Here is an 18,424-nt window from a genome sequence, read left to right on the forward strand (position 1 = left end):
TCTTCCATATCAGGCTAGCTGAATGGAACTCATGGCAAGTGCACAATTTTGTGTCTCTGGCTAACTTTACATGCTACTGTAAAGAATTCTGTTTTTCATTGGGCAATAAACTTACCTTGTTTTTTTAACTTCCTGTACAGTTTTGGTCACTTAAGTTGTAAGTTGAGTAACTGAACAATTGCTTATTTACACATTGAGCATATATTAAACATTAGCATTGATTTGGAGTCATGTTGGTGAATGTGTAATATAAGCCCACTATTCACTCTCATTTTTTAGCTTTGTTTTGGTCTCTACCAACTCCTGAGGGAAATATCTGGCTCTTTAGCTGCCAAATGATCCATTATGTTTACCAGCTAGTCCTTAACTTCGAAACCGTTCCCTCATTCACTCACTCACTATTCCCTATGTAGTGTTTTTTAAATAGTGAACTACACAGGGAACGACCAAACGAGATTTGGGACACTCAGTGAAAATATTTTTGCGTCAGTAGATGCGCCGGCTATTTGTGTGACGGAGGCGGGCGCGCCCAGCATCATGTAAACAAACCGAAATAAAAATACTTTTAATACGTCCCTGAAACAAACGGAGTGCTCTGGAGAATAGTAAAAGGTTGTGTTGATGTTACATTTCCACTGTTTAGAAACGAAAGCCCGCTCCATTTTTCCTTTTCAGTTTTCGCAGGAGCTTCTGCTTCTTCTTCTCCTCAGGGAAAACACAGCCGTGTTGCATTGTGGTATTCAGGAGTAAAATGGAGGGTACATCGTATGTACACTCAAATTAGCTGTGCATTGTGGGTATTTTATAGTGGACTATTTAGTGAATGAAATTGACCACGGAGAATTCGAACACCACTACAAAATGGCGAACACACTATATAGTGCACTATTTCCATGATAGGGAACGGTTTCGAACACAGCTTTTGTCAGTCTGGCGTTTGGTGCTGGGCAGGTAGTCAAGTCAAGTCAATTTATTTATAGAGCACATTTAAAACCAACCTAGGCTGAACAAAGTGCTGTACAAAGTTATATTATGTTATAAAAACAAAGGAAGACAATAAAAGTATAGACACAATGAACATCATACAAACAACGCACTTCTATTCAAATGTCCCTAAATTAAATCATAAGCCAAAGAATAAAGAAGATCTTAAAGATCTCGGCAGTAGAGGAGGACCTGATATGAATGGGAAGTGTGTTCCAGAGTCTCAGGGCCACAACGGCGAAGGCACGATCACTCTTTGTTTTCATCCGAGACTGTGGAATAGCTAAAAGGAACTGATTAGACGATCTTAGGTTCCTGGAGGAGTGATGTAGGGTAAGGAGGTCAACAATATATAAAGGGGCCAATCCATGCAATGCCTTAAAAACAAACACAGGTAGTGTACGGTGGGTTCCTCAGAGCTTTTTTGCTGCCTGCTGCAGCTGAAAATAATGCTGATGAGAGTGGTGAGAGTGAACCGCTGAGTTGGTTATAATTATCTGTGGGACCTATTTACATTATAGAGAGTCATTTGATTCATTTTTAATATGTAATTTTTAAGAACAAATAAGCGACATTAGCAACATGAAAGAGCAAACATCTCACTGCTGCTCACTTTTGGTTTTGCTATTTCCCATTTTTCAATATGCACCTTTTTTATGCACATTTTTTGTTAGTATTTTACTACTTTATGACCCAGGCCCCCAGGAAGTGTGCCTGGCTTTGAAACACATTGAACATAGTGGCCAAACAGTAGAATTGCAACTCCCAGCCCGTCACATGCCCTCTGGCCAAAAAATACTTTCCCCCATAGACTCATAGAAAAAAAACGTTTATAAATCAGTGTATACTTTTTTTAGCGCCATGACCCCCGCAAAATTAGACATTGATCCATACAATCCAACAACATTTCGAAAGTCTAGAAGAGCCATTTTATCCCCATGCAAGTTAGCGGAGCAAAAATCTCTAGTGCGCTCCCCTTTGAACACAGTATCCAGGTTTTTATTATACATCCATGTTATGACCTTGATAAATCTTGAGGGTGTTGTATGGACGTTTCTTTGTTCGCCTTAGTTGGATTAAAATCCAGTTATATAGTGTCCGAATCAGCATTCCTCATTTTTGTAATGTAGACAATAAATATGGTTGTGAGTGGCCCTATACAACTTTTTCATAGCAATTATGACATATTTTGTCATAGCAGGAAAAGCACAGGTGTCACTAATAACATTAACGAGGGCTCTGATCTGTTGGAGTGTCCCAGTGAGGCAGCATGCACAATACCAGCACCCTGCAACTTAAAGACTCTTCACACCTAGGGGTGGGAATCACCAGAGGCCTCACGATACGATATCATCACGATACTTATGTCACGATACGATATTATTGCGATTTTAAACATATTGCAATATTCTGCGATGTATTGCAATTTATTACCTTATTCCTAATTTCAAACGATGTCCCCAAAAGGAAACTTTGACAACATCTGTTTTATCTAAAAAGATACATTTCCCTGTTTGTTCATCTCACTTCAATTGTATTGCTGGACAATGGGATTGTCAGGCAGACAAACTGACCAACACATATACTAAAAGATCGATACTTGGCGTCTGTGTATCGATAGTGTTGCCACGGAAAATATTGCGATACTATGCTGTATCAATCCCCCTCACACACACCCCTATTTACACCCACACAGGTGTTTTCTGTTAATCTGGCTGATTAGACCTCTTCCTAGGACTGTGTGGGTGTGTACAGACAGATTGATTGACATCTTCCTGAGTCTCCTGTTAGCTCTGTTGCACCTGTTAGTGCAGGACAAATGTCTAATCGGTAGATTAGTAACCTAATACATTTCCATCAAAGCTCAGGCCCACCTTCAACCTGAGCGGAGGTCTAATCAGCCAGAATAACTGAAATATCCTGTGTGGGTGTTCAGAGGCTTCAAGCAAATAACTGGCGCTACGTTTACACGTGGCCGGCTATTTTCATAAACGGACATTTCAACCTCTCCGTTTTCAAAAATAACATCGTGCACAGCTGTCAGTTTTCAGAAAAGTGTTCGTTTACACGTACCCGTGTGTATATGCCGTCAGTGCCGTCAAGAGCATGCCAAACCTGTAGGTGGCAGTGTAACGAGAAGCTCAAGCCCACGTTAGCCAATCAGAATCCTGAAAATAGCAACAACAGCAACGAATCACTTCCTCTCTCTTCACTTCCTCACTTCCTCGGCTGCCTAAACCTCCGTTTGTCTCAGTTTACATGCAAACGTGCAAACAAAGTTTTCCAAAATCTCCACTCTGGCCAGAGTTTTTAGAAAGACTTGTTTTCAGAGGCGAATTCTCCGTTGGCGTATAAACGAAGGGCACAAACGAAGGGAAATGTCTCAGTTTTTCAAAATAACCACGTACGTGTAAACGGGGCCTGGAATTCAGCCATCGTTAATTTGATTATTTACACCTGGGCATTTCCTGCTGTGACCTTCCATTAAAAAGGCCTGTTGGTGCCATCATGTCTTCCTCTTAAATCAGGAATATAATGTTCATTTCTATAAAGACCTTCCCACAGCAGATCATTTCATCACATTCATTATGGTGTGCCAGTTCAAGGGCCCTACTGCTCTATGCATGCTGGCTCATTTGTCAGGATTACTGGAACCTTTTCAACAGAGTCAATCTTTTATGTAATTAATGACACCTGTGCTTTTCCTGCTACCATAAGTTAAAAACATCTGCTGTGAAAAAAGGGCCTATTTTGGGCATTCAGGAGACTCCTTGCAGCTATAGTATCAGTTTAATATGAATAGGTTAAGCTAAACAGGACCTGGAGCATAGCCAAAAGCTTGGTAATTCCAGCTCGTGACGGTAGCCAAAATGCGTGTGTGGGTAGTACACAGGGCTAACTGTGAATGGTACACTTATCGACTGTCCAAACCTGCTGGGGTGGAGCTGCAAAAAAGGGAAATTAGACAGGCGAGACACTGACTCCTGTGTTACACAAGAGTCCAAGCAGAAATCACACACAGACACTGTCCAGTAGAAGCTTGGAAGTCAACCTTTATTGATACTGTTAAAAAACAATTCATGTCCACCAACAAGAGAAAATATCATTAACGTCTTTCATATTTGCTTCAGTACTGCTGTTTATACGTGTAAAAACACTGATTAACATAATTCATCTCATCTTGATTAGGACTGACATGGAGCTCTGACAGCCTCTGCAGAAGTTTAAACACTGATCCTGCGTCAATGCTGCGTTTATACTGAATGTCTTTCTTGGGTGTTACAGAGGTGAACGGAATTAGCACATTGTAAAAAAACAAAGCCTCTTAAGTCTCAAACAGTAATGCTTTTGGACCTTAGTTCAACACAGTTTTGCAGTAATAAGTGGAACATCTACCAGCCATATCTGTATGTTCTGATCAGAGCAGAGATAAAACAAGGAAATGCACACTGCCGAGTCCAAAGTAATTATACTTTGCGTTTCTATCCAAGCTTTTTTTTTTTAAATCAAATGTGTCTTTTTTTGATCAGAAGCTAAAAGGGTTATGGGAAATGTAGTCAAATGTGATGCTAGAAATTGCTAGCAAAACGTGATTGTCTAACTAGTTTATGGTAATCGTTAATAGCCTAGAAATCTAGACGTACCCTAGCGGCAGCAAATGTAATTTGCAGCTAGGATCAGTCTAGCAACTCTTCGTTGGCTTGCGAGCTGGAAAAACCAAATTCTGGTCAGGCCAATCACATCGTGTATAGAGTCGGTGGGCGGGCTTAACATAAGGACGGCAGAGTTGCGACGGTTACGCGTGAATTCCCTGCTACTTGAAAACAAAGAAGATGGCGGCTGCTGCTGCTGCTGGAGAACAGCGGTCTTTCGAATCAGCTTTAGCCGCGACTCTGGAAGACTTGGAGTTAAGCACTGAAGTCATTCTTAAAAAAGGAAGATGTGTTCGGAGTTTTGCCGACCGGATACGGCAAAAGTTTAATCTATCAACTAGCGTTGCTCTGGTTGGCTATGAGTGCAGAGGGAATTTGAAAGACAACCGTTTATCCCGCCCCTCAGATTTAGCCCTGCCAATGGGGAGTTCCCAGACCCAACATCTGGATGTGGGTCTGGCTTGTCAGGCTAGGTAATCCTACCAATCGTAATTCTTTTGATTTGATGGCGACATGTAGCAACTTGTCATTCAAAACAGTTCTAACTAAATTTAGCTGTATTGGGATTTATAAATCAGATTAAAAAACATTTTCAAAAAGTTCATATGTGTGGTTGGACACATTAACGAAGCAACGTATTCTTTCAGCTCAGCTTTAAGGCACTGAGAGCGATTAGGAATGCATGTAGTAGCACAACGGTACACGACATAACTGATTGACGTACATCAAAATAAAATAAAAAATAAAATTCCAGAAGAAATACCAGCATTTTTCAAACCTCTTTTCTACACCTTGAAGTCCATATCTCATAGTTCGGTTCTTGTTTTTTTTTGGGAGACATTTTTCCTAACCTGACCAGCCAGATGGTTTGTTACACAGAACCATCTGAGAAGCCGTCATTGCGAATTGTTTGGGAAAGGGCGGTCACTTTCCAAAAATACCTGGCAGGTGAGTGGATAAATCTGGATGTCACTTTTCAATGCGATTTGTTTTAAACAAACAATCGCACCCACCTTAGTCTATAACCACGACGTTCCACCTCCGGGATTGCTCCGGTGCCGCCGCAAATTCCACCGGATGTCACTCTTTTCGCCCGGAAGTCCGTTACCTTCTTTTTGTTGTCATTTTAAAAGAACTTTTCCCGCTTCGGTCCCCCTGAAATTGTCCATTACCGCTGTCTGTAATGTCTCATTATGTCTCATTCCAACTACAGATCCGCTACCCGATCTGGCAAACTTACATAATGTAATGTAATGGACAATTCTGCTTCCAACCTGTAGGGGGACCGAAGCGGGAAAAGTTCTCTAGTGTTGCTTTAACTGCTCCTCAGATCTCTGCAGGGTAAATCCAGACAGCTAGCTAGACTATCTGCCCAATCTGAGTTTTCTGTTGCACGGCTAAAACTACTTCTGAACGTACACATGTTCCACCAAAACAAGTTCTTTCCCGAGACTATTTTGCAGCAGCACCGTGGCTCTGCCCGGTGCTTAGCACCGCCCAAGACGATTGTGATTGGTTTAAAGAAATGCCAATAAACCAGAGCACGTTTTTCTCCCAACCCGGAATGCTGTGTGGACGAACCAGACCCTCCTCCCAATTTTGCATGTAGTCACTGCAAACATGTACACGGCGATAGCAGCACCTTTTTTTTCAAGAACTACGCGGCACCGTAATACACACCAAGATTCGCACCGTTTTGATTTGTTTTTGGCTGTTGCTTTTTTTAAACATTAACGGTGGCGGGATCACATTCAGTTTCAAATGTTTTTCAGTGTAGCTTAGAGGTTGTGAAAACGCTGGTAAGCCTTAAATGACTTTTAACTGGTTAGCTGTTGTGTTTCTAAATTCTGCGCACAGTGTCCGTCTTGGTGGTTGGACACCTTGTCGATATTCAAGTACTCTCCTCTGTTTCTCTCGGGGAGTAAAATAAATTAGATGCTCTTTGAACTGCCCTGCAGTTGCAATGTGACCGGTGATGATAAAACTGAAGACATAAAAACACAAACATATTGGTATCAAAGTACAGTATCAGGATTGTGTATAAAGAAATGGTGATTTCTGGTTGTTCGATTTCAATGTCCAAATGCTAACAAAAAGGAATACATACTGTAGTTGTCCAGCAGTGTATGTGCGCAGTTACCAACAAAAAATAAAATAAAAAATATATATATTGCTGTATTCTAAATTCAATGAAACATGAAAAGGTGGTTAAGGACAAAATCCAAAGCCTCAAAGATATCAACCAACTTAACATTCAAAAACACATATTGTAAAAACATACCTTCCATATAACAACATCTGTACACTTCCCTGTCACTGAATGGTACAACAACTGGACCACAGAATCATGGAACTATCATTTCTGTTTTAAAGGGCAGAGATTATTTTCCCCGCATGGCGTTGGATAAAAGAAAACATCACAAAAAGGTGAAGAAAAAAGAATCCCTTTGGCACAGAGAACAATTAACAATGTCCGACATTTCACACGTTTTGTCTTAGTTACTCAACACATGACCAATTAACAATTCCTTTGAAAACCTCCTAATTCACCACCACAGCCATGAAGAAATAAGCCAATCCATTCTGCAGGTCTACCATGGTTCCTCAAGACTTTCATGTACAACCTACTTTTCGTCTTAACTCTTGACGACAATGGCCTAACTCAGTAGTTGATAAAGACGACAAAGAAATTTCATCCACTGCAGTATTCCCCTTTTGGACTTCCTGTCCCTACATGCTTTGCTGTCCAGCAACAATCCTCCCTGATCTCACAAATGCCAACACTGACTAAAATATTTTCCCGAATAGCCCTGTTCACCCTCTGTGTGCGGCACAATGCCAAGTCAAACTGCTTTTATTTGGCGCGGGTCCACTCTTTATTTTCCACTTAAAGGTGCTGTAGGTAGGATTGTGAAGATCCAGGACTTAGCCAAAAAATTTGAACAACTTCTCAGTCCCTCCTCCCTTTCCGCTAAAGCCCAAAAAGGTCTCCTAAGCCCCTCCCCCCACGAGGGAGAATGAATGCGTTTGCGTGAGCAGTGATACGCAGTTAGACACCCACCCCGGCCCTGATTGGTGCATCTGAACAGGGAGCTGTGGATTTTCGCAAATCCCACTACAGACTGTAGGTGGAGCCAGAGGAGACGTATATTTCTATTAATGACCTGCTTCATGTAGTTCTACTGGAACATAGGGTCAGTTTCAGCAAATATGACAGAAAGTTAGTTTTATAAGTCTTACCTACTGCACCTTTAAACAATAACACAGTTTTCCTGGTTTTCCTACGTTTTTCCCCCCCCCCATTATCATGCCTGGTGGCAGCATGTTTGAAATGACTTAAACTGCCAACTTACAGTTTGACTTGACACTCTAGCCCATACAAGAAGAGGAACACAGAAGACTGGGATTGAAAACACTGATCTTTGGCCTATAGCAGGAGTATCTTTGGCTTAGCGAGGACCACAGCCTTCAAAGTGAAAGAGCGGGTCAACAGAGCGGTCAGTCTGTGATATCAAAGCGGGGTGCGTTGGGGGGGAGGGAGGAGGGAGGGGTTTGTCTGTGTGATTCAGGCTCGGAGGCTGGGTGGCGGGCGCGATGGCGGTGCACAGGGAAGCCCCGGGGGGGTGCGGGATGGTGGCGGTCCTGGGGGTACCTGGCCTGACGGGGGTGATCTGGCAGGAGGGCTGGCGGCGGTGGGAGACGGGGAGGGGGTCTCCGGCTGGTAGTCTGGGGGCGGGGGTGAGGGGGTGTGGATCGGGGTGCGAGGTGGGGCCTTGGCTGCCGCTGACTCTTCTTTCACTCTTGTGAAGTTGATGCATCGACCCTGAAGGGAAGGAAAGACACATGCAAGATTTCAAAATCTGTGTGGCTCCAGTGATGAATGGATCTATTTCTACAGGTCAACAACTATTACGTTTTGCAAGTAAACCTTTTATTTTGTCTTGTGTTTTGAATGAAAAACAAAAGTTCGAACGGGAAAAGTATGAAGAGAAATTCCACAGTTCAAGGTGTTTTCACTGGTGATTTTAAGTTCAATACATGCAACATCTTTCCAAAAGTCAATCAGTAATCGTGTTGAATAATCGTGATTTCAATATTGACCAAAATAATTGTAATCTTTTTTTTTTTTTTACATAATGGAGCAGCCCTAACAACTATTGGATGGATTGCCATTACATTGAATACAGACATTCATGGTCTCCGGAGGATGAAGCCCACCGACTTTAATGATCCCTGACAGTGCAGATCCACCTGGCCGCGCGACGCTTCTGTTGCGCCGCGCTCCACTTTATTCCTATGGGTGACGTCAAGCGACTTTAACGCGCCCGCAAAGCATCCCAGGAAGGTGGCGCTGCATTTGAAAAAAAGCTGGCCGATGCCCATCTTTATGCAAATGAATCCGTTGAACGCGACGCGACTATGCAATGGAAGTAAACGAAAATCTTTCAAACTGACCTTTGTCGATCTGAAATGAAGACAGATTCAGCAACTGTATGGCCTATTTCTCGCTTAAAAAGTTTTCAGAAACACGTTTCGTTGAACTATTTTCGAGCTGCCATGATGGTCGTTGTGAAAATCCGGCGTAGCCAGACCCACGTGACGCGTTCGTCCAATCAGCTGCTTGTCGGGGGCGTGGAGCATCAACCACAGATGTATTACGTCGCGACGCTTCAGTCGTGTCGCAAAAGTGGATCTGCACTGTGACTTTTGATCTAGGGCCACAACAGGTCCACATCTTCCAACGATTGGAGGACATTGATGTCACACACAAAGCTGTGTGGAATGAGTACAGCTCATTCCATCTCAAAGTGTTACCTGATTTTTAAAAGTCGTTTCTTTACTGGAATGTCTAAAGAGAAGAAGCATGAATGAACACAGGAGACAGGGCCCCATTTTGGGACTACGGTTGATCTACAGGAGGGTAACATTCTTGCAAATACAGCACTATAGAATGTAATGTAAGTGAGAGAGGGTAAGACAGAGGGAGAGAAGCTCTTTGGAGATAAAGAGAGGAAACAATACCCGAAAGAGAAAGAAATGATAATAACCCAAATTTAAAAAAGGCAATTCTTCAAAAGCCCTCTACTCCAGCCAACTGCTCTTGTCCTCCTTTGCATTTAGCCAAAACATCTTGACATCTACCACATACTCCTCTTTATCACGCATATAGTCATATAGAGGCGATATTTGGCAGTAAATCAAAACAGTCACAAACAAATCATTCCATTCATCCCGAGCAAAACTAAAAGTTGAATAAACAGAGCAGAAAAGGACAAGGATCTAACAGCGACCACCAGTTTCTGGTCTGTCGCCACTTATCCAGTCTGGCATTCCTAGACATAAAAAAAAAAATGCCTGGATGAGGATCTTCTCAAATTCTTTGCCTCATGGAAAATACCTGCGGAGAGGAGATGTGTGCTTTCTTTGGGCAACACGCACAAACTCTCTAATCTAGCACTGCAGGATTTATTGAAAATAATGGGTTTTTTTATTACTTTTTCAGCAGGTCTGGGTGATTAGTGCTAAGCTAAGTTAAGCTACGCTAAGCGGCTGCTGGTGGTGGCTACATATTTAGCGCGTACAGATATGAGAGTGGCATGTGTCAAGCTTTTTCTTTAATTATGTAAGCAAGTACAGTAACACCCCCGTATTGCTATTAGTTATTAAAACAAGGGGCCTTTAAAATGCGTGTAAAGTGTGAGAAATAAATGACTTTTAAATTGACAATGACAATGAAGCAAAGCTGTTTTTTTTTTACATGCCCCATGTGGAGGGCATGTAAAAAAAAAACAGCTTTGCTTCATGTACATCGTCTATGAATCTATGAACATTTTCCTGGATTAAAGAAAGCCACACTCGCTCGTTCTTTCTCACTGACCTCCTCCACTGTCTACAGTCTTACCAAGGCCATAAAATTGTCTAGGCCTGGGCAAAACGTATGTGTATGTGTTAGAGACATGGTTGGTTGGTGGAGACAGTTCTGGCAGTTGTCTGCCTAAGGTATTACCTCATATCCTTTAGCCAGCTGAATGCTTCCCTGGGGAGGATTGTGTTTATGTGCACGAGAGAGAGAGAGAGAGAGAGATCTACCTCATACTGTACTCCCTGACGTCAGTGTAATGGATGTGGTTTGGTGACGCACGCACACGCACACACACACACACACACACACACACACACACACACACACACACACATTATGGCAAACTCCTGTCTCAAATGTAGATAACTTCATCCTTGTGATCTTAACTCTGGTCTATCACTGGTTAAATTATGTGGTTATGGACGTACATACAGTATATGTACACACACACACACACACACACACACACACACGCACACAAGCAAAATGCACAAAGGCATTAAAAACACACACAGTTCTGAGTTTCTATGTGAGCCAAACCATGAGACTGAGCTTTATAATGATACTCTCAAAGGCTCACGCACACACAAACAAGAGGAGGGGTTGTTGAGTTCACTACTGGGAGAAAGTGTGTGTGTGTGTGTGTGTGTGTGTGTGTGTGTGTGTGTGTGTGCGTGTAGTCAGTCCAGGATATGAACACTAAAGAAGGAGATACATTTTTTGTGTTTTTGTTAGTGTCATTGGATTCATTAGTAAGAACTAACTACATCAGACTCATGACGCACTGTACAGTACTGTAGCCAGGCCGGTCTCATGGCTGACATTCAGCTGTGGCAATTGGCGACAGAATGACCAACGAAGAATCCAGAATGAACTCGGCCAACTCTGCCTCATGTAAAGAGTGAGTGTTCCTTTTAATTTGAAAGTCTGCCAGCTTTGGAGGGTGAGACTCTGCTCTAAAATGTCTGTTACGGGTGGGACTGTGGCAGAAAAATTAACACTAAATAGCTTTTCAGGTAACACTTACAGCAAGGGAAGAGGTGTCCCGCGCTTGTTTCCACTCTTTGAAATACAACATTACACTACCTGGAAATGAGGCGGCCTGCTGGCCTGGGAGAGGTTTCTGCTGCTTCGTTACAAACCGCTAATGACTTGAGGAGGCGACATCATTTGAGTGGAAAGAGAGGCTTGATTACTTCTAGGAAGTAAGCATTGCGTCATGCAGAGCAGCCATCGCTAAACAGCAAGAAATTAGTTGACTAAGGAAATCAAATCCCAAATCTTTTTTTTTTAATCTGACTGCCAGTTTGCTTTGGTGAAGATGTAATCGTAAGCTCATGGTGACCGTTGTTTTTTTGTCTGATTTGTCTCAGGAAAAGCTGAAAGTCAATCCTGTCTGTTCCTGTTCCTGGTGCCAAGAAAACGCTCTTAAATGTGGAATTCCCGTTAAAAAAGATCATTGGAAATTTTCTGCTAATAAGGCATGATTTTGATTAGCGTTTGGGACGGGGCCTGATCAGTGGGGGAGTCGGCTGTGGAGAGTAGGGCTAGAAAAGGTGGAGAACAGATTGAGGGAGGGTTTGGAAAAGTGAAAAGGGAGCAAGAGAAGAAGAAGAGTGGATGAAGAATTCAAGAATGATGCTGTAGACCAGGGGTCTTCAACGTTTTTTAAGCAAAGGACCCCTTAACCGAAAGTGAGACGGAGCAGGGACCTCCTACTACATATATAATTGTGTAAAATTAAGTTGCATATTAAACTGGGCCTACAGTAACGTTTAGGGCGGCCTAAGGCCTTTATACATTCCTTTTTAGTGCATAGAATACTAAGCTATTCAAATTAATAATTGTTGGCATGATATTATAAATCATGTTTTAATGTTAAACATACATGTGACACAGTAGATCCTTAGTATTAATTATCTGTGGATGGCTACCTTAGTGGCTACCTTACCTATAGGCCAGTTAGCCTATCAATATGTTTTCACAAACAGGCTGACTTATATTTGCTAATAATATGTTAGATTCATGATAAAACATTTTAAATGAAAAAAAATAAACTTTCAAAAAATTAATAATTTGGTGGCCCCCCCTGCAGTAACTCTGAGGACCCCCTAGGGGTCCCGGACCACCTGTTGAAGATCTCTGCTGTAGACTGTCCTGCAGACTCAGTCTTCAACCATGCTAGCAGCTCTGCAAGGCTGTACTTAGGTAGATGCTAGATCCTACTTACTGACAGTGGATACCGAATGTAACTGGGCCACACACAGTTATTACAATGTGACGTTGCAGTGGATAAATATGAGGCCAAAACGCAGCAAAAATCTACTTTATAATTCATTACACATGAACATATGACTCAGGGCTGGGTACCGAAATCAATACTTTTTAGGCACCGACTGAATTGCCTCCTTAGTATCGAAAAATGCCACGTCATTCAGTACCAAACTTCAATACCTAAGGAGTAAATCTCATCAGCGTCAGTAAGCCAATAAGCATGCAGCATGCTTATACCAAGATGTAAAAATGCTGGTGATTGGCTGTCTAACGTTACATGTCATAGAGGCGGGAAAAACTCTACGTTACAGTATGTTTGGCAGCTACGATCTAGCATGATGTCTGTAAAGGTTCCTAATCATCCAGGTCATAGTTATCCAAGGGAGGACAATGGTGGTTCAGACGTGGCCTTGGGTGTCTCCAACGACCATAACGGCTGTCGTTACAACAGCCAGTAACACTAACCAGCGAAGCCGTATCGATCACCTTGACAATGAACCCACAGAGGTTGAATAGCTGGGTTTCCCTACCGTTCAGTCAGAACTGAAGACTTCGAGCACCTTTAACCAAAGTCCAGTTGCTCTCGATTCGAAACTTCTTTGGACACGATCTAGCATCTACCCTGCTGTTGAGCATGCTAACATGCTCACAATGACAATGTTAACATTCTGATGTTTAGCAGGTATAATGTTTCCCATGTTCACCATCTTATTTTGGTGTGTTTGTATGCTACTGCAACAGTTACAAAGTGCCCATCAAGCAACGTGACATCATGACTTTGCGTAAACATACACGGCCACTTTCGTAAGCCAAGTGGCGTGTTATCTGTACGCATTTTGAGTTATCCGCGTGTATGTCTACGTTGTATACAGCGGACGTAAACATACACGCCACGTGACGTGTTATCGCAAGAAGAAAGCGACGGTTGAGTTTAGGAAACGTCACACGCGGGTTGGGTTTAGGAAAAGAAGAACCGGTTGGGTTTAGGAAACGTGACACGCGGGACACGAAGGAAACGTGACACGCGGGACACGATCCCCGGTCTCCTGTGTGAAAGTCCTGTGTTGTTTGACCCATCCACCACCCCCGACCAACCTCCCTATGCGTATTTTCGCCCTTTCATACTACTCGCTACGGCGTACATTCACACGCAATCGCAAGGTAATGTAAGTCAATAGAGGCCAAACGGCGTTGCTAAACACGCTAAAAAGCGAGTATGCGTCTTGATAACACGGCAATAATGGCATACGAATTGGTGTGTCATACATACGCCACTTAATGAGATCAGTCTGCATCAAGATTAGTGAAGGTGGAAATGATAAAGAATCACCTTGATATATTAAAACTGACTTTGCTGAATGTGTCAGAGGGATTTAAAACATCCCGAGAGAGCTTTCTGTACTTAGCGACCTCCACATTCAAACCAAACTGTTAACTTGGGATTTTTTAATACAAAGGCTCCAGGCATTAAAACTAAACCATGTGGCTGATGAAACGAGGAGAGAAGATTTTACCAGCTCATACACACGAACACATCAGAAAAAAACACTACAAGGATGTGTCTGGGTGCGAGCTGCGGTTCTGCTTTTTATCTGATTTATGGCGTCTAATGTGAAGCAGGTGTGAGCTGACTCAACGGGATGGAGATGGGCCAGCGGAGGTGTTAACCAGCACAGGAACACCAGGAGTCAATGAGACGGAGACACAGAAGGAGGACGGGATGAGTAATGGCTACAGATGACTGAAGCATTTTCAGACTGTAGACGCATTAGAAGACTTTTAAAACTGAGCCAGTTTGGAATGTAATGTTGGGTTTCCAGTGTTTCCCACACATAGACTAATGTGTGGCGGTGCGCCTCACTATCAACACCGGCCGCCGCACAATTGTGTTTCGTATTCATTTTCTTTTTTTTAAACGCTATTTAAAACACGTTCTTCTGCATTTTCTTTCCCTGCTCTCCTCCGTCGCTCTGTCACTTGTGTCTCGCATACACACACACACACACACACACACACACACACACACACACACACACACACACACACACACACAGCTCCTCCCACCGTGCGGTGTATGGTGTTTTTAGCCCCCAACGTCGCCTTCCAGGCAGCGCGGCAATGGTTATGTCAAAGGAGTTATGTTAGTGTTAAGGTGAGGGTTAGCTGCCTGTAAGGCGACGCTGGAGACTTAAAACACCATCGAGCCCACCGTGCACACACTGTCTGTCTCCATAAAAGGAGAGAAGACGGCTGGCGAAATTCACAAGTTCACGAAAGGTTGGTATCTATCTCGGGAACACCTTTACACAATCACACATTCACAATCACCGACCCGACTCTGAGCAAACAAGCGATTGTGCCTGCTTTAGAAAGTTAACTAGTCACAAGTTTGCGGTAAAATGCAGTTGGGTTGTCGAGGTCAAAACACTATATAGTAGCTGTGAATCAAATAAACGTATAATAAATAATGTTACAAACATTACAACCCCCCCCAGCCACAAATTGCTTTTGAATCTGTGGGAAACACTGGTTTCTCAGGCTTTATTTGTCCCTTTTGAGATAAATACTACCACCCAAGGATGGATTACAGTAGTGACCTAAGCCACCACTACTTTCGAGGCCAAGGAGCATTTCATGCCACATTATTTTGTGGCATGAGGCTGATTTATGGTCCTGCGTTGAATCTACGCCGTAGGTACGCCTAGATATGCACCCTACACCGCACCCTACGCTGTAGCCTGACGTGCACCTCCCCAGAAATGTAACTTCACATCGCGACGACGCAGACCGCCACAACTGTCAGTGCGTTTACATGCAGTTTAAAAAACAGATTATATTTGGGTTAAGGCAATACCACAGTTTCTCTAACACCTTCCTCTAGCTAAAATCGGAGTTCTCATAGATAACTCCTTTAGTAACCGGGGTACAGGTGCATGTATATACCTTAACTGGGGTAGGCTCGGGCTACGCGATTGCGCATGCTCCGTAGGTTATAACTGCCCCTCCCGACTCCACTGCAGTGGTTTTTGATCCGGAAATAGAAGAGAGCAGATGGAAGCAACAGCGCCAAAAACAACAGCAACAACACAAGCTGTAAACCTTTATATCCACTGAGAACTTCCCTATGGCAAGTACGATCAAGAAGACCCATTTCTGGAAGGACGAGGAGACACATATTTTCTTGCTTTCCAAGTTGTGATTTTGACAAAGTTATTCTGACCAGTTGATTTGAAAATATGACCATGTTTCCTACCGAGCCGCCTAGTTTAGAAACGTATTTAAAAATACATTACAAAATAATTTCCAGTGACTTAGGCCTGGTGGGGGGCAATACACTGGGGGAAAACCCTGGCAGTGTTTCTCCGTCCCTGGGTATCCTGCTCTGCCTTTGAGAAAATGAAAGCTCAGATGGGCCGTTCCATTATTCTCAACGAACCGACTCGGACCTCGGATATGACGTCACTTCCACACTTCAAGCGTTCTGGTATTGGTACTGGTTTTGCGCGTCCGAGTCGGAGAAAAAACATGGACGGCATCCGAAAGCTGTTGCTATGGTAGCACTGGCCGAGTTAGCAACGCTAGCCACGTTAGCAAACAAGGCTTCATTCAATATTGCACTCACAACAAGACCGATTCCCATACCCACAGGCAGTGAAACGGACGCAGTAAGGTATCGCAGTAATACGAGTGATTCAAATCTTCATTTAAACAGCCAAAGCGGTCCAAAAACAATGACAACAATTCATACTACAAGTCACACAGGGCGCTGCCATCTTGGAATCCGTATCGGAATTCTTGCTCGTGTGTCCTCACGGTTGTCCGAGTTCCGAGCTCGGAAATCCGAGGAAAGGGGCGTGTTGGTGCGTGTTGCTAGGCAACGTCTGTCTTCCTAGTCGGAACTCCGACTCGGATAAATAATAGAACGCACCAAGAGACATCATGGGCTTGCAAACAAGCAAAGTGGCAGTTGGTCAAGGCCACACCCCCACCCTCCACCTTGCCCTCCCCCCCCCTCTCTCCTCCTCAATAGCATTTAAAGCTACGGACACAGAAATGGTAATTCTGCTCCAAGTATTAGGGGACCACTAAGACCTATATAAAAGAGACTTCAGATACAGTATTAGGGGACCACTAAGACCTATATAAAAGAGACTTCAGATACAGTATTAGGGGACCACTAAGGCCTATATAAAAGAGACTTCAGATACAGTATTAGGGGACCACTAAGGCCTATATAAAAGAGACTTCAGATACAGTATTAGGGGACCACTAAGGCCTATATAAAAGAGACTTCAGATACAGTATTAGGGGACCACTAAGGCCTATATAAAAGCATCCAAAAAGCAGCATGTCATAGGACCTTTAAAAAACAACAACCATTGAACTCAACAAAATCTCAAAAAGAAGAGACATGTAAAAAGAATCTGAGAAAAACATGACGGATGAATGAAGATGGAAAGGAAAGGTGAAGAAAGGAAAAAGAGGGCAATGCAACTGTGGGTCATCACAGGTCTAAAACACAGCAGGAGGGACAAAGTTGAAGCAAAACATGTGGAACAGGGGAAGTGAAGGCGAGTGGGTGTGTGGATAAAAGCATTTGATGAAATGAAATAGCGCTGAGGTACTCACATGATCCCCGGGCTGGGGTCTCATCAGGGAGACCTGGTCGTACCCGCGGCGAAACAGAGCCAAGATAGCATCCAGTTTACCCTGTACAGGACATAGGAAGGGAGGTGGGAGGGGGGGGGGGGGTGTTAACTGATGGACACATCTGGGCACCAAACTCTCCCACAATCATCCGTAACCTAATCAAATCCTATTAATACTGTTTCTACTGTATCAGCGTCCATTTGGTCTGCGGCCGTCTGCCGCGTTCCTTCAAAGCCAAGAGTCTGCAGGTTTGAATCCCAAACAAACACTGCAGCAGCTGATTCTACTGATTAGTTCCTTCCTCTCTGGTTGAAGCGGTGCTGATTAGTCACTTGGCCATATTTTGGTTCTTGTCTGCTTAACTAAAGACATTAAGACATATTAATTCTTTCTGAATCAGTTCCACTGCTGCCACAAATAGAGCAGTTAACAGAGCATTCCTTTTCACAAATACAACGATCTGCCAGAGGGGGAAAAAAAAAAAAAAAGGATAAATGGATTCTACTTCCTCACAGGAGGTGTAAGATGCTGCTGTCATTTGATTTTACTAAAAAAGTGCAGACTCCTGAGCTTAAGTGGCACGTACTTGAGAGGAAGGAAGTCAATATCTTAAAGTACCATGACTAATAAAAGGACCCACCCAACACACAGTCACTAGTCACAGTATAAAGTCACCTTTCTCCTACACTGACTGTGATGTTAGGGCAGTGTAAAACGCCACTATGAATCACTGCAGTTCTGTTTGTAGGCCTGTGTCAGCCTACAAACAGGCCTGAGGTAGCAGTGTCTACAGATAACAGTCAGTGCTGCTACTGTATGAAAGGCCAGTGTTGCTACACAGAGCGTTATTGTAGTGTGTGATTATAGCCCAAACGGCACTGACGCCGAGTCTAATAATGTCTCTCTGTCTGGAGAATACCATCAAATTACTTTGGCCGTGTGTGCACATTGATGGTTGGAGAATTCTGTGCTTATGCAACTAATTCTACATAAATATGTC

General features: G+C 43.2%; 1 protein-coding gene across 1 annotated transcript in view; it reads right to left on the reverse strand.

Annotated features, from left to right (window-relative positions):
- Positions 1-4,017: 4,017 nt before the first annotated feature.
- antxr1c (ANTXR cell adhesion molecule 1c) overlaps positions 4,018-18,424 on the reverse strand; it is a 50,449-nt gene continuing 36,042 nt past the window's right edge. The window contains exons 17-18 of the mRNA XM_078278718.1: positions 17,404-17,484; positions 4,018-8,460 (exon numbers count right to left, since the gene is read on the reverse strand). Coding sequence (XP_078134844.1) covers positions 8,203-8,460; positions 17,404-17,484 — 339 coding nt within the window. The 3' untranslated portion in view covers positions 4,018-8,202. The remainder of the gene's footprint in view (positions 8,461-17,403; positions 17,485-18,424) is intronic.

The sequence above is a fragment of the Sander vitreus genome, chromosome 21, assembly GCF_031162955.1.
Source record: "Sander vitreus isolate 19-12246 chromosome 21, sanVit1, whole genome shotgun sequence".
In the NCBI taxonomy this organism is placed as follows: domain Eukaryota; kingdom Metazoa; phylum Chordata; class Actinopteri; order Perciformes; family Percidae; genus Sander; species Sander vitreus.